This window comes from Mustela putorius, unplaced genomic scaffold, assembly GCF_011764305.1.
Source record: "Mustela putorius furo isolate JIRA1106 unplaced genomic scaffold, ASM1176430v1.1 tig00000095_pilon_pilon_pilon, whole genome shotgun sequence".
NCBI classification, from domain to species: Eukaryota; Metazoa; Chordata; class Mammalia; order Carnivora; family Mustelidae; genus Mustela; species Mustela putorius.
Window position 1 is genome coordinate 9,747,062 of NW_025421280.1, and position 17,267 is coordinate 9,764,328.

Consider the following 17,267-nt stretch of genomic DNA (forward strand, 5'->3'; position numbering starts at 1 on the left):
ATTCTGGGTCAGGTATTGAAAACGTGTAACCAGATTGGATGGTGTTCCTCAAGTGTGCTGGGGGTGGCACGGAGAGAAATGCCTAGACCCACTTTCCATCACGACATTTCCAGATTTGTACCCCCAGAGGATCAAAGAGACATGTGAGTCCACGTGGCCTGGAGTGGAATTAGAGGGAAGGAGAATGGCGCGAATTCTCTGGGTCACGGTCTCCCCCTGTCCATGGGCCGGGCCACCCTTTTTGGGTTCAGCAGACTGGTCTCCCCAAGAGCGCTCATTAGCTCTACTGACGCTGAAGGTCTGCTGATGAGCATGACTCCTGCTGGTTTTCTTCCAGCCCTTTTCCCCTTTCTTACAAAGGACTATTTAAAGCACGATTCCTGATCTCATACTTGGACCCATTTTTAGACACTTGAATAAAGAAAATTAGGGGTTCTAGGACTGGGTATATTTCTGTCACACTCACCAAATTGCAAGGGTACTTGCAGCTCTCGGATAGGAATATTTTAACTATATTTAATCACAGGAAAACTTCCCAGGGAGGCTCAGGTTAGCTCCTTTCATACAGTGACAATGCAAGAAAGGTTTCACTTAGAATAACAAATGAGATTGTGCCGTCAAGACGCTTTTCCTGAGCCCATACCTGAGAAGCAAATAACATTATCTTCTAGTCCAAGTTATATTGATTTAGAGATTTTTGTTAATTTCCCCTGTCAATCATGTCTTCCCCAGCTCCTCCCTTCTTTCTTTGAGAACCTGCCCATATCCTTTGCAAAGACTCAGTTCCCACAGTCCCTGCTTGCGTGGGCGTGTGATTTACTTCTCTAAATGCAGGCAACTAGATCAAAAGTCCCTACTCAAACGCAGACAATCAGAGTCCCTCTCTTGGGGATGGGGATTGGGTTTCTGAGCTGCTACAGAGTGTCTGTTGAGCATTTAGAGAGAGAGAGGTGAGGTTAGTGATGGGGACATTCTATTTGCTCTTGTGCCAGGAAGCAGAAAGAACTGGTCGAGAGACGGAGATAAAAAGGGGGATAGAGATAGGCATAGAAATGAGAATGAGGGAGCACGGGTCGGGGGAAGGGAGAATGAGAACGCAGAATAATGACAGAGGTAGACAGACGCAGAGACAAGAAATCAATTAATCTAAGAGGAACTAAGCACAAAATCTTCTCCTTGCTTTCTATTACTGTTTCCAGTATTTTGTGCACATTAATTGCATTCTCTGACCTTTCATTTCATTATATGCCCCTGTGATAAACATAAGCCCTCCTTTGTGTGTGTGTCTATGTATGTCTGGGTGATGGAATGGGTTTTGTTCCTCGCAATCAAGAAATCCCAAGACAGATTTGCATTCGTCCCCTCACCTCCAATGAATGACCGGTAACATTCAAGATGGCACCTCTGTCTTCAGAGTAGAACTCATGGTTCTGGGACTAACACCAGGAAGGGAGGGAAGCCTTCGCGATCTAGTGTCTTCTCATCAGGCTCTTTGATTTCTCTGTCACTAGTGCTTCACGTGCTCTAGCTCTGTTTTCATTCTTTGCATGGAGCTAAAATAGATTCTATAATTGATATCCTCCTTAGAGGAGCGTGACTTTCCATCTGGGGTGGATTTTCAAAAATTCTTACTTGGATCCCAGAGGGTTGGAACAGCTCCAAGATTCCTCATCACACCATTGGCCAGCACGTCTTTTTCCCTTCTCTGGAAGGTGTGAATTTGACCTTCTCATTGGTCACCAAAACTGCCATATTCAGCTACTTGTGACTAGGATACAAAGGGCTTTGAGGCAGAGCAGCCCACAGACTTCTATTTGAGGGATGCCAAATGGTTCCCCAGGACCCAGCTGGTGCCTCTCTCTTGCACCATGCCTGAAATGTGCACAGTTATTTCTGTTGAATTATAATATTATTGCTAACGATGAAGTCTAATATTAAAACAAAATTAGCAATGCCCACACAGAGGACAGAAAACTCTCAAACTTGCCAGGTATGTGACTTTGGGAAAATCAAAGCCTCTCAGTTTCCTCATCTGTAAGATCATAATACTAATACCTACCTCAGAGGGTTGTTATGGGGGTTAAATGAGTTATTATTTGTAAAGCCCCTAAAAGGGTGCCTGACACTTAGCATGAGCCCTGTTGAACATTTGTACTTCCTCTTAAAATGGTGATAGAAGGTAACGTCTGGAGCTTTTTCTTACACTTAGAATGTCTGAGGTTTGAAAAGTGGAAAGGGTCAAGGGATTGGGTCTTGGTGGGTTGGGAACACTACAGGATGAGACCAAGGGTCAAGGTCTGCCTCCTGAAAGGGGTTCTTCACATATGTATGTGAGACTTACAGTGTTGAGCTAGAAAGAAAAGGCAAGATAAGGGGGAGGGATTTGGGAAGTTATAGTAATTTTAAATGAGTAAAAGTCTTTGTGGAAGTCTTTCTTAAAGGCTCAGGCACTGATGTGTGTGTACGTGTGTGTATTCAAACTCAGGAACACAGGCATGGACATAGAGGATGTGTGTCCTTGAAATATACCCGCTTTTAGAAGATACTCTCAGAAAGTTGTTGGTTGGCAACAAAGAGTTGGCGGACATTGCGAGGATATTGGGGTGTTTTAGTTTTAAGTCGTGGTTATTTAGGTATAATTCACATGCAGTAAAAATCATCCTTTTTATTTAGTATATGGTTCTAAGAGTTTGACAAATTTGTACAGTCATGTAGCCACCACCACAATCAAGATATAAAACACTGCCATCCCTCCTGAAAGTTCTTTCGTGCCCGTTTGTGAACAACTTCACTTCCCTCCCACGGTTTTGGCAACCACTCATCTCTCCCCGCTCTGGGTAGTTTTGCCTTTTGCAGAATGTCAATGAAGTTTCTCTGACCTTTGAGCCCATGTCAGGTAATGAACTCTTCTAGTATCCTAATGCCCTTATCATGGTTATAATTATACTGTATTTGCAATTGACTAACACAGTGTTAAATGTCCATCTCTTCTGCTAGACTTCTATAATCATGTCTGAGGGTACAGATTATATAGCTAGTCCATTATGTATCTTCAGCAGTACCATCAGGTAGACGCTCAACAAACATCAGTTACTAAATGAATGAATGAGTAAGTCAATGACTAAAAAGAAAGTGTTCTAAGTCTCTATTGACTAAGCAAAAGCAATTTGATATTCAGTGGTATCAAATCTATCCTATTGTAAAGGACCCAGACACTGTACTATTTAAACATCCTGAAGAGTATGCATGGACTTTTGGAGTTGCATTTGATCCAAATATTAGCAATCAGAACCATCTCAGGCCTTTCCAAATTCATGACCAGAAGGCTCAATTAATTAAAAATAAAACAGAAAAAAATCCTTAAGCATTTAACACTGTCTACTACCATTATTTTGTTTAACTGCACATTTAAGGCTATTTAATTCATGATTTTTACACTCCATATATTTTGTAGCAAATCTGAAATTACAGTGAGGCTTAAGAGCAAAATCATGAAATCCTCAAAATCGAGCTTATTTTCAGCGTGCTCGTCAAGTTCAGAAAGGAGGTCTTGGTATTTGAGCTTGGTTTCTTGTCCCTGTGAGAATAAAGAAGAAGTGAAAACCAAATTCATTTTGCCACATTGCAAATTCATTTTGCCACAGAAAGCAAGCAATAAGAAACATATTATTAACATGTTTTTGTAACATGTTATTAATAATGTCATGTCGAGTTGTTATTAGTGCTACTAGTTGAGCATTGTGTTATATCTTTTCATAGGTTATTTCACTGAATTTCTGTGGTGACCTCATTGAAAACACTATTATTATCCCCATTTTACAGATGGGCACCAGAGATTCAGTGAGAATTGAGTAACTTGCCCTAACCTAGGCATCTAGTCTTGACTTTCTGATCCTGGGGCCCACACTTTTAACTGATAAGCTATCTGCCTCTCTAGAAACACAGATCCGTTGCGTTTTCAGAATTTCAAAATATAATCTTTTTTTTTTTTTAAATACAATCTCTGTTATGGGAAGTATTCATTCTGTGTTGCACTGAACAATAAAATTGTCCAGAAATATGAAATAAAAATGCTAATAGAAAATCTGTGCTTTGCAAAATTGTTCAGCTTTTAGTTTGATCATAAATCACCCCCAAGTCCACAGTCCTCGTAAATAGATTGAAGGAAAAACACATGAGTAGTACAGACACGGAGAGGCTTTTTAGTTTCCAACCACAGCTTGTGAAATATCTTCCCAAGCGGCATTAAAAACATTAGGGTCATTTGATTCTCTGTTATTCTGAGCGATGTTTGCATTTAGTTCAACCCCAAATGCTCACCCATGTGCTAGCTGTAAAAAGCCATCACAGCAATAACTAAGGCCCTCTAGGAATGATGATACATTCCTCTTACAGGCTAGACCATTCTTGTTTCCCTGGACTCTTGCTTCTCTCAGGAGGTTCCACCTAACCGTGAGAGCAAGAGGAGCTTCCCCTGCCTCTCTGCGGGACAGCTCAGTGCTATTTTGAAAGGGTCAGATCCAAGGCAGAGAGATAGGATTACTCACCAGTGGAATGGCACACTGCTCAAATGTCAGGGGTGGCTGTATATGTCTCTTTCTCCTTGAAGGAGGGAGGACAAGCATAAGCCGGGGGAGAGGGAGAGAATCTTCAAACAGACTCCCTGATAATGTGGACCCACCATAGGGCTCCATCCCAGGGCACTGAGATCACAACTTGAGCCACAGTTGGAGGCTTAATTGACAGGATCATGCAGGTGTGGCCAGATCTCTCTTTTTTTCCCGCATTTTGAAAGAGCACAGGAGCTGACCCAGGTCCAGGCCCTCTTGGGGACTGACCAGCCATCTTGTTCTGTTTCTTCTTCCTCCTCCTCTTCACCTTCTTCTTCTGAAGATTTATTTATTTATTTGGAAGTGAGAAGTGTGCACTTGCACGAGTGGGAGAAAAGGCAGAAGGAGAGAATATCCAGGCAGACTCCTGCTGAACAGGGAGCCCAAGCTGGGACTTGACTCATAAGCCATGAGTTCAAGACCTGAGCTAACTCCAAGAGTCCCCAGCTTAACCAACTGAGACACTCAGAAGCCTCTTGTTTTTGTGTCTTCTTAATAGTGCATTTAAATGTTCAGTTTTATTATAAATGACTGACTATAGAGGGTCAAGATCCCCCAAATTATGTTAGGCCTATAAGAAAAGAGACGTTCCCTCAGAACCCAGGCCTCAGCCAAAAGATCCATCTCTATTCACCAGAATAGAGATATCTATATCTAGAGATATCCCCACTCCACATGGGGATGCCGGAGAAAGCCCAGTTAGGAACCAAGGGGCCACCATCTTGGGCATGGACTCGGGTACCCCTGCCTGCCTTAAGGAGGCAGCGCTGGGTGCTGGGTCCCAGGGAGCATTCTGACATTACTCCACGTTTGCTCTGTGCAAATTGAAGCTTATCGCCATTAATACTGGGAATGCCCTGAGTCCCCTGGAGTGCCTGCTACTTTCCTCTCCCTTCTCACCAACTACTTCCTAGCCTCCCTGTGCAGAGGGAGAAGCAGTCTATACAGGGTTAGGTTCTGTCTCTGGGTTCAGGCATCCACGGGGGTCTGGGAAGTATCCACACACATAAGGGGGACGACTGGACATCAGGATGACCCTCCACTAGGTGTTCATTTTCATGCTGATCAGAAGCTCTCTGAGGAACTGCCCAGCCATCAGCTAGGAGGCCTTTTTCTCTCTGGAATTTGTCATTTCTCTAGGTCTCTGATGCAGGCAAATGTTATAGGATTTACTCACCCACGCCTTCCTTAAAGACTCCCTAGAACTTTCTACCACTTGTCAAATTCTGCCTGATAATTCTAGCTGAAAAAGTCTTTCTTTAAAAAAAAAAAAAAATCAAAGGATAATACAAATGTCCTTCCTACAAGGAAGTTTCCTTCCTTGTAAAGGAAAATGTGTGTCCTTTGACCTACATCACTTCACTCTCCCCTCCCAGTCTCCCAGCCCCTGGCAACCACCGTTCTAGTCTGTTTCAATGAAATTGTTTTTATATTTTTTTTAAATCACTTATTCGTGGATCCAAAACCAAGGTTGATTTCTCATACAATGCTTTAAAATAATCGAAGATTCATAGGATGGTGTCCCCTTGACCCAGCTTTCCCCCAGTGGATGATACCCAATATAACTGTCATATACAAAACCCATTACATTTATATATATATAAATGCGGGACTCGATCCCAGGATCCTGAGATCATGACCTGAGCCGAAGGCAGCGGCTAAACCCACTGAGCCACCCAGGCACCCCATTACATTTATATTTTAATGCAATTATAATATCTACCTTTTTAATAACTCAGAACACACATAACACCTTAGAGACTGCTTTCTTTTAAGTTTTTTCTTACTCTCCCTACCCAAAAATATTAGTGAACTAGACTCTGCGTGAGTCCCTCTTCTCTTCTTACATATTTCCCTGAGGCCAGCATTTCCCAAAGTATGCTTGTAGAATATAACTTAGTTTTAGGTGATGCAGGAATAAATATTAAATACAATAGTCAAATATTCTTTTATTACCTTCCACTTTTACCCACTGAATTAACATTTACAATAGCGCTAACGTATTCCTATAAATTTAATTAAGTGGAGAGATAAAGAAAAAGTTCCAAGTGAATTATCATACACACTATAGGCAGATAGGGGGAAAATACCGAAGGTGGTATTCAAGGGACTGAAGGTTGGGGAATATGCCTGTAGGTAATTTAGGTCTGTGACTCTTTATCTACTGCTAACTCTGACTTCTCTATTGCCAACACAAATCTCTATTCTGATCTCCCAAGTCATATGTCCTGTTGCTCTTCTCCTCTGGCATGTTTCATGGACATCTTAAAATCGACACATTCTAATGGACTCATCACCTCTCCCCCCACCCCACCTCAAATCTGCTTAATCTCCCAATCGTTGTCTTCTCTGGGAATAAGGCCACCACCCCCTTCTTCCCAAGGTCAGAAAGTGGGCTGTCATCATTTGCTTCTCCTGTCCTTCAACCCTACAGCCTATCAGTTATCAGATCCCGTTCATTCCACCTTCCAGATGTCTCTCCTGTTCACCACCTTAGTCCCAACCATCCTTGTCCTTGGTTTGGATGCTTCCTCACACTCTCTCTTTGTTCCTTCCCCATCCCAACCCCAGTTCCATCTGCAGGTGGTGTAACTTCTTCATCCTGGACTTAGAGACCATGCCTGGCTTCCTTCTGCCCTCAGGTGGTGCCTCTGTAAATTGGATTCTGTCTACCTCCTCAGCCTATCTCCTAGTGCTTCCTACTTTCCTCTCCCTTCTTACCAACTACTTCCCAGCCCTCCCAGGTCTTCGACCTGCCTTATAGGCTTTGCATATACCATTCCCTCTGTGTGGCATGCCATCATTCTCAGCTCTCACCCACCTCCCTGGTATTACTAACTCTTGCTCATTCTTCAGATCTCAGCTATACCTTTGTTTTCCAGGAGAGCTTCTTGGACCGACTGCTCCAAGATGGTCCCTCTATTTTACTCTTTCAGTGCATGCTCTCCTGTTTCATAGTTATTTGAATATTTCTTATTTCTTTTTCAGCATGTTTCTCTGCTCTGCAGGATTGTTAGATTGCTGGGTTGTACACTGCATTAACTCCAGTGCTCAGCTCACTTCCTGGCAAATGGTAGGTCTTCATTAAATATTTGTTGAATGAAAGAACATGATTGCTGGCTCTTGGGCCCGCCATGATGGTGTGGTCCCTGTTTCTTCATGCCTGTTAATTCACTTACCTCTGTGAAATTCCTAAATTGGGTTTGCAGCAGATTTTTGGCAGTAGCTTTTCCAAGTTTCCCATCGGGGTCAGAAGAGTTTCTGAAGATCAGTGCGATGGTGGCAATGGCTTTTTCCAGATCTGAGCCCTTCTTCAGAGCTGTAAGGGAAGAAATGATGTAGTCTAGGTTAGGAATGACTCTTCCCCAGACATGAGGTTATATTTTCCAAGGGAACCTGAGGGCATAGGATTGGAAGATGTATGTCAATGCGGACCTGTCCTTGGATTCTTCGCCCTCTATCAGGGAGTGGGATATAGGAACATCTGGCCCTGGATCTTTAAACAAGGGAAACAAAGCTTTCTTCAGGCAGCACCTGGGCAGCTCAGTGGGTTAAGCCTCTGCCTTTGGCTCCAGTCATGATCTCAGTGTCCTGGGATCAAGCCCCACATGGGGCTCTCTGCTCAGCAGGGGTCCTGCATCCCCCACCCTCTGCCTGCCTCTCCGCCTACTTGTGATCTCTGTCAAATAAACAAATAAAAATCTAAAAAAAAAACAAAACCCAAAAAACACTTTCTTCAGGGACAATAAGAATCATTAAAATCAGGATGAGATTTCCCACCACTTTGTCATATGACCTTGAGAAAACACCTCACCTCTCTCAGTGTTGGTTTGCTGATCTATAAAATATTTAAGGGGTACCTACTATGTGCTAGGCTCAGTCTCTGGCATTGAGGATGCTGCACTGAGTAAGAGAAGGTCCTGCTCTTGTGGAATTTACGTTCTATGTCAATCAAAGCATCACCTCCCATCAGTGTGATAAAGGAGGATTACATCCAAAGCAGGTTCTTTGCTAACAAGATGGACAAGGGAAGCCCTTTGACTCAGCCTAGGACATAGTGATTTCCCAGCTGGTCTCTCTGGTTTAAACTCCTTGAAAGGGTGGTGCTAACTCATTCCTCCGCAGTGAGTAGTACCCAGTGAACACTGAGAACTGCACAAGGTACAGTGGAGAAAATTCACGTGTTCTCTATTCTCTTAGGCCCTAGCACATCCTATATTATAGAACTTTTCACACTTACAGTCATTGTATTTTTAATAGTCATTCTTCTCAACTCAGAGGCAAGCTCCATGAGGTCAAGGATCCTACCTTTCTTTCTCCCTGTATTCCCAGGGGCACAAATACTTGCTATGTAGTAAGTGCTTGCACATGCTATTTAATGAATGAAGAAGAAGAACAGACAAGAAAAACAAAATCTTATGGCTGTTATCCTGGATCTTGTGCAACAATTGTTGATACAAAGAATGATGATCAGACAGGATAACACAACTTTTGTATTGAGCCCTTACTACACTGCTGACATTTTCCTAAGGGACACAACCGGATGTGGTCTTGCCCTCTTACAATGTACTTTACAGTCTAGAGAGATAATAAACAATAATCAAGAAGAGAATACGGATATATTTGTTTTTATATATATATTCAATAATTATTTGTCCATATGTATATATATATTATACATATTTACAGCTTGTGATGTATGAGCAAAGGAGGCACAGAGATAGGAAAAATAAAATAAATCTATCTGGGAGGAAAACTACTTAGGTAGCTGGTCTTGGAGGTCTCCGAGAATACACGAACATGTACGTTAAAACCAAATAGATGAAAGGATCCTGCCCTGTAAAAGCGTTGGTTGGGGAGAGTCAGGTTGGGAGTAGGACTGCGTCAGATATCCCAGGCTCAAGCAGAAGACGTGAAGGCTCAGATCAGAAGGAGTCTGGCATGTCGTGGGGGCTGGTAGGAGACAGCTGTGGTGGGAACCGAGAAGGGAGTCTGATTAGGAAAGAAGGTGGGAGTGGCCCATGCAGAATTTACAGCCCCTGGAAAGGAATCGGACTTTCCTTTGAAAATATTTTCTTCTACTCTGTCCATTGTTGGGTTTTTTAATATTTTCAATTGAGATCCTTTCTGTGGGAATAGTTTCTAATTTTTTATGAAGTCTGATTTACTGATTTTTTCCTCTTATGAAAGATTTATCCCACGTGAAATGAGAAGTTTTATAATCTTAGGGCCTACATTAGGGTCCACGCTGAGTTCATTTTTGTAGCAGGTGTGAGCCCGAGGTATAGAGGGTCTTTTTTGTTTGTTTTGTTTTAACATGGATGACAACCTGCTCCTCTATCAGTTGTTAAAAATAGTATCTTTCCTCTCTCTTTGTCAAAAATCAGTTGGGCATCTTTGTATAGGTCAGCCACTGGGTTCCCTATTCTGTTCTATCGATCTGTGCATCTGACCCTCTCTCAGCGTCCCGCTGTTTTGATTCCTGTAGCCATATCGTAAACAATAATATGGGGACGGTGAGTCCCCTATTTTTTCCTTTTCCAAAACAATTTTAGCTACTCTAGTACTTTCTCCTTTCTGTGTATCTATAGGACTCACAATAAACCTTAAGAGAAATTTGAGGAGAATTGATACGTTTGCTATGGTGACTTTTCCAGTTCAGGCATAGTATGTATCTCCATCATCTACCACTTTACAGATGGCGGGAGGATGTGATCTTGCTGAGGACACACGACTACTGAGTAGCGGAGCCTGAATTGGAATCCATGTGGAAAACATAAGCCTCATGAAGAAAGAGCTTTTTTGTTTTTGGGTTTTTTTTTTTTTTTCATATCTTGTATTCTGTGGAACCTGGGATATGTAGAATAATGCCTGGCACATGGCAGGTTCCTCACAAATATTTGTGGAGTGAATGTCTGCAAACCTGTGTCCTCAGCTTCTTCCTCCCTGATTTCCTTCCTAGTTTCTGCTCCTCAGTCTCACTCTCAATGTCTTGAGCCTGACCTTTCCCACTTCCGTCTGCTTGTCCAGTGGAGCCTCGAGCTCCAGCCTCAGAACATTCCCTGCTTCTTTGGATTTGATTTTTAGTTCTTTCTCCTGCATCCTTAACCTCGTCTTTTTCCTCCTCCCTTCCTCTCTGCCACATCCACGAAACCCACAGTTAGAATTTTTTCCATTTTATTTTATTTTATTTCTTTTATTCAGCATTCACTGTTTATGCACCACATCCAGTGCTCCATGCAATATGTGCCCTCCTTAATACCCACCACCAGGCTCACCCAACCCCGCACCCCCTCTCCTCCTAAACCCTCAGTTTGTTTCTCAGAGTCCACAGTCTCTCATGCTTCGTCTCCCCCTCCGATTTCCCCCAACTCACTTCTCCTTTCCATCTCCCAGTGTCTTCTGTGTTATTCCTTATGCTCCACAAGTAAGTGAAACCATATGATACTTGGCTCTCTCTGCTTGACTTATTTCACTCAGCATAATCTCCTCCGGTCCCGTCCATGTCCTACAGTTAGAATTGAGATTCTCAATTACCCAGCACTTTGCTGCCCATCAAAAATTCCAGGAAATGAGCATATTCTTCTAGCTTGTGTCTACCCGCCTTCCCTGGGGTGTGTGTGTGTGTTGGAGGTGGTGGGATGCAATAGGTGGTAACCTTGAATTTAAGTGGCTGAAGAATAAACTCTATTTTTTCTGTCTTTAAGAAGCCCGTTGCTTAGAGGAAATACCTTGATTCTTTAAGAGGTAAGTATTCCTTCTGTGATTTTGGCCAATTAATTTATTAATTAATAACCAAGAGTAACTTGGGAAGGCTCAGAGGGGCTGCCATGATCTCGTTTTGTTTTTGAGACATCGCTTTGGCCATGGCATGGAGAACAAAACGGGAAGGGTGCAAAGAAGCCCGAAGAAGGACCTGAGGAACCTGGCACACCCGCCCTGGGGGCAGCTACAACGTGGAGAGTGGCCCTGTATGAGCTGCTCTCCTGGGTCACGGGGACAGTGGCCTCATGCTCTCCAGGCTCTGCCTTTCTGGAGAGGAAGGGGTATATTTGCAAGCCATAAGCGAGCTTGCAAATGATAATAGGCACCTTCCTTGTTTCCTGGGTACCAGATGCTTTTCCAACATAATCTTATTTAATGCTTAGTAAAACCCATAGAGGTAGGCACTCTTTGTGTCTCAGTTTTACATATGGGAAATTGACACATGGAGAGATTAAGAGTTTTAAGGTCACATTGCTCAAAAGAGGCAGAGGAAGGATTTGAAAGTCTGTGTGACTTCAAAGTCCATAGAGAGACCTGCTGCTTTGGAGTCTCTCTTTGTAAGGCCATCTCCACAGGGGCTGTGGGATCCAGACATTGTCCAGCCCCTCCCCCACACCCCCAGAAGTTCAGGTCCCTCTGCAATCTAGATGGGGGCCTCCATCTGGACGAGCCAACTCCTCTTCCTTCGCTGCCATTCTTTTAATCCCAGCAGGCATTTTTCCCCTGACTATGAAACAGCATATGTTCATGGTACAAACTGAACTAGCAAATACTACAAATAAAGGATAACGAGGTGCTCTTGGTTGTCCTACCAACACTCATGATAGTTTGCAGAGGTGTTTTGGTTTTCTGTTTTTATGGTCGGGTTCTTCCCTTAATAAACTCAGCATGTTGCCTTTTAATTCCTGCCCTGTCTCCCTCACAGAGTTGGGAGCAAATATGTGAAAGCATATTGTAAAGGGCTAAGTCCTATTAAAAACCCAAGGGGTTGATGTTTCTCTTTCGGCATCTTTTATCAGTTGTCTTGCCTCTGGAAGGGGCGTGTGAGAGAGGGTGTTAAATGTGTCGGCCTCTCCTGCTGTTTCCTACCTCACTTTTCATGTTTTAATAATACTAAATTGTGTGTAGTCCCTTTATCCGTTCTCCCAGCAAGTATTTTTTGGCAAATACTTATTGCCAGGCTCTGTCCTAGTTCTGGGGGTGGAACAGTGGGCAGTATCAAGAAAGCAATTCTTAATTTGGTGCTTGCGTTCTAGAAGACAATTGAAATGAACGATTACAGACCTAGTATTCTACATGCTAGCCGTTCTCCTATAGGATGCACAGGATTTGAGTCACTGAACTCTTAAAACCAGGCTTCCGAGGTGGGTTCGCACATCTTCGCCACTTTGCAGATAAGGAAACAGAGGCTCACAAAGGTAAGTAGCTTGTTCAAGGTCGCACAGCCAGGCTGGTGCCTCACCATGAGGCACACTGCTTCTCTGTACTGTTTCTCAGGCAGTGCATTCTGTAGGACTCTTTCCTAAACCCCCAGAATAGGCAACGGGTTCCTCCTTTGTGTTTCTCTACTTCCCCAAACACAGACTTATCATAACCCTCACACCAAAACATAGCTGATCTGTCTGAATTTCCTTCTAGATCAGAGCTGCCCAAAAGAAATGTCACATGAGTCATAAAGATAATCTAATCTTACCAGCAGCCACATTAAAAGGGTGAAAAGAAACATACAAAATCATTTTCATAACCCAGTTTATGTAACCCAATGGATCAGAAATACTGTCATTTCAACATGCAACCAATCTAAACAAATTATTGAGATATGTTGTAGTTATCTCTACGCTCATTTCTCGGCCCTAGTGTATTACACACCTCAGTGTAGGTGTGTTAAACTGAGCTGGTTGAAATACTGGAGCCATCCTCTGCCTCTTCCCCTTACCTGCCCTGGAACGTGGCACTGAGCTCCAAACATTAGATCTAGTGAATTCCTGACACTTTAGAGTCATAGAAACCAACTCTCGGTGCGGCAAGGTGTCAGAATCACTTCGTTTTAGAACTTTTCTTCGTATTAGTTATCTTTGCAAATGGAGAAATGAAGACCCGCCAGAGAGAAGTAGTTTGTCCAAGTTCCCATCAGTAGTACATGGCAGGGTGGAAAACCAAGTCTCTGTTCTTTTTTTTCTAGGTCAGTAGTTTCCCCAACACGCTAATGCTTCTCAAACTTCCCTGCTACAAAACTGTCTTAGAGGCTAGAGGCAAGTATGTACTCATCTGTTGTTCCCACCCTAAAGAGATCAAGGGCACAGGCCCAAGCAGCGAGCAGAGAAAAAGGGGGTACATATTGACCTCTATTCCATGCTCTATCTGTGTCTTATTTCAATGGGTAACATTTAAAACTACTTGTCATTGAATAAAACACATTCTGGGAAGATGAACCATGTTTATCCTGTGTTTTTTCAAGGCATGGGAGTAAATGTGGTCCAATGGTCCAGGGTAAGGAGTCTGGTGCTGGGAATGGTGTGTGTGTGTGTGTGTGTGTGTGTATGTGTTCAGGGACAGTGAAGGTGATGGAGAGAGTTCCAATCCCCTTCAACCTCTTAGAAGGAATAAGTTGTATTAGCCATATGGTGGGATATTTATCAAAAGTATCCGAAATTGTATAAATTATAAAACAGAAATCACTGTTTTCTTATGGTGACAGCACAAAAATAATAGTTTCATCATGATGGAGATTTATTTCTATAAAAACAGAGTCTCCTTTGGAGACATTGGCCAGCCATCCAGGAAGAAAAACAATTGCAACGTAGTAAATACCCATTTGTGCTTCTTACTCTGTAAATATTTTAAAGCCACAGATTTTGGAATTAGATAATGATCCAAGTATATGAGCGGTCTTTTTCTTATATTGTTCTTTCTATGGCAATATTATTAGCTCAAAAAATATTTTACCTATAATATAGAATTTTGAGGGCAAATATTTACATTTCGAGAGTTGGCCCCACTGTGTTTTCATTTCATCAACAGAGGCAGTCGGGAGTTGATTGCATTCTGAGTCCAGTGACCAATTATGACTTAGATACTGATGGTCTTGCTCTGGACACCCTGAGGATGCTGCCCATAGAGAGGCAGCTGGGCACGTGGGAAGCACCCTGAATTAGGACCCAGGCTCTCCTCTGAGCTTGGCCTCGCATGGACTAAGTTTGGATAAACTCATTCCTGTCACTGGACCTCAGTTCTCAAGTCTTTAAAAAGATGAATATTTGCTGATGTACCCACAGGTTCTCTCACATTTCTGGCATTCTTTGATGTCCTGTTGTTTTTAATTCTCCGTGCGCTGTCATGGCAGAGGAGAAATACGTACATCGCCGTCACCCTGTGTCTTACCTTCTATTGAAGCCAGTTGTTTCGATATTGAAACGCTGCCAACAAAATGAAAGAAACATAATGATTTTGGAGCGTGGGTATTCATCTCTGCGTCTAAAGGAAAGCAATGCAGGGAAACCTGGCTGGCTCAGTTTTTACAGGTGGGACTTCTGATTTCGGCTCAGGTCATGCTCTCAGGGTCACGAGGTTAAGCCCCGTGTCTGGCACTGCACTTAGTGAAGAGTCAGCTCAGGATTCTCTGTCTCCCTCTCCCTCTGCCCCTCTCCCTGCTCACATGTGCTATTAGTTAATTAACCAATTAATTAAACAAATCTTTTAAAAAATAAAATAAAACTGTACAATGATCTAAAAATTCATTTATTTCCAGTAAATCTTCAGCAAACCTTCTAGTAGAACATCATTTGTCTTTCAAACCCTTTTTTCTCCTTGCCACGTAGAAAAGTAGTGCTCAAGTGTGTCTAGCCCACACAGCCTAGGCTTCCTTGAATTTATGTCACTCAGGACTAAAGTCCCCCCAATGGAAAAGAAGTAGAAAAGCGTGGTCACCTTCCATGTAAGCTCTTCTCTGTTCTTTCCCATTTCCACCTGACTAACATAGAAATTATCCAGGACTCACGTGTTAAAAGCCACGTGTTAAAACCACAAGCATCACTGACATCCTGGGTTCCTACAAGGTTACATAGAGTAAATCAGCCACAGATCTGGAACCCTGGCTCCAGACTGTCACACAAAAAGTAAAAAATAGGGGTCCTGGGTGGCTCAGTGGGTTAAAGCCTCTGCCTTCGGCTCAGGTCATGATCCCAGGGTCCTGGGATTGAGCCCCACATCAGGCTCTCTGCTTGGTGGGGAGCCTGTTTCCTCCTCTCTCTCTGCCTGCCTCTCTGCCTACTTGTGGTCTCTATCTGTCAAATAAATAAGTAAAATCTTAAAAAAAAAGTAAAAAGTAGATAAATAACTTCTTGTGTCATAAAACACTAAGGATTTGAAGTTTACTTATTTGTTCTAGTAACTTAGCCTACCTGAGAATCTAGGTTCTGAACTGGAGGTGGGAATTCATCTGTTCCTGCACTCTTAGGGCTTAAAATCTAGTGCAGCACATAGATTATTCAGAGGCAATTCGATACAGAGCAATGGCATGGTCAGATTTGCATTTAGGGAAGTTATTTCCCCCTGATGTAGCAGAAAGAAATTGGATAAGGGGCCAGATGGAAGGCAGGAAGATGCATCTTGATCCCTCACCAACTGCAAATCAAAGTTTGCTTGATATCTCAACCCACAACGGCTGGAATGGTTTTTGAGAAAGCTACTGGGTCACATCTTTAACAATTCCTTAAAGAAAACTTTTGGGTTCAAGTTCTGGACTTGGCATGAACTAATTAAAACCTCATCACCTCGGCAGGGCGGGATCCGGGGAGGGGGCTCATTGTTCTTATTTGTGAAATTAGAAAGCTGAACTCTATAATATTTTTAAAAGGTTTATTAATTTTTATTTGAGTGGAAGAGAGAGCAGGGGATGGGGATAGAGGGAGAGGGAGAGAGAGTCCCAAGCAGACCCCACACTGAGTGTTGGGCTCCACACAGGGCTCTATGCAGGGCTCACTCTCACAACCCCGAGATTGGCTAAGTTGAAACTAAACATTAGATGCTCAACCAACCAATGGCACCACCCAGGCATCCTGAGAACTCTAGGTTATTTTAGGTCTTTTGTGGTCTCCTTTCCCTGGTGAGTTTCCCTGGTGAGTTTTCCAGAAACCAAGTTTCTAGAAAAAAGGGTTCTAGAAACTAAAGACCAAGTTTTTCCTTGGTGAGTTTTCAAGAAACTCTGCACCATTATTATCTTCTTTATACAATGTGGCATCTTTTCACTTTGCCTATAGTGTACCTGCAACACGGCTTGTGAAAGTTTTTTGAACTGCAGCACATCTCCTAATAACATTACATGAGAAAGAATATTTTTAATTTATTAGCTATAATTTGACACAGTTGAATGATACAAAATAGTTTCCTCTGTCATGGATCGTCTGAAAGAATTTGTGTACAGTTAAAAAATCCTTGCTAATTTTGATATATAGATGTTTCTCAAGAGGCAGTCAAAGATATTTGTGTGAATTGTATCGTCTTTTCAGTTTGCCATCAAAGCTGCCTATTTGTTCCATTTGTTTCTCCAATTCAGCTTAACTCTGGATTGGGATGAGTACTAAGCACCAAACTTGCCATCAGGTGGGCAAGAACTCTTGGGAAATGCATCTGCAAACTTAAACGAAACTCAGTAAAGGAGAGCCACCCATGTGCCACTGACCTTTTGGGCATTTTCCTAGGTGCTAATGTAGATGTTGGGGTTGCAGAAAGACCGAGGTCCCCTTCCAAGTGGAGTGCTTGGTCCCGGCTACTGTGCACACAGCCACACATACTCTGGTCGTCTGTTGTGTGTTGGTTTTTCCTAAGCAACGGTCACTTACCCACTGTTACTATTGTTGTTCACTCCATGACAACTATTTAAGGTGCTTTCAG

The 17,267-nt window shown here is 42.7% G+C and overlaps 1 protein-coding gene across 1 annotated transcript; it reads right to left on the reverse strand.

The window, feature by feature from the left end:
* Positions 1-2,645: 2,645 nt before the first annotated feature.
* On the reverse strand, positions 2,646-17,179 carry SNTN (sentan, cilia apical structure protein). Its single transcript, XM_004738298.3, has 4 exons — positions 17,056-17,179; positions 14,757-14,791; positions 7,790-7,929; positions 2,646-3,577 (listed from the first exon to the last, which is right to left on the reverse strand). The coding sequence occupies exons 1-4, from the start codon at positions 17,163-17,165 to the stop codon at positions 3,419-3,421; spliced, it is 444 nt and encodes a 147-aa protein (XP_004738355.1). The 5' UTR covers positions 17,166-17,179; the 3' UTR covers positions 2,646-3,418.
* Positions 17,180-17,267: the final 88 nt, after the last annotated feature.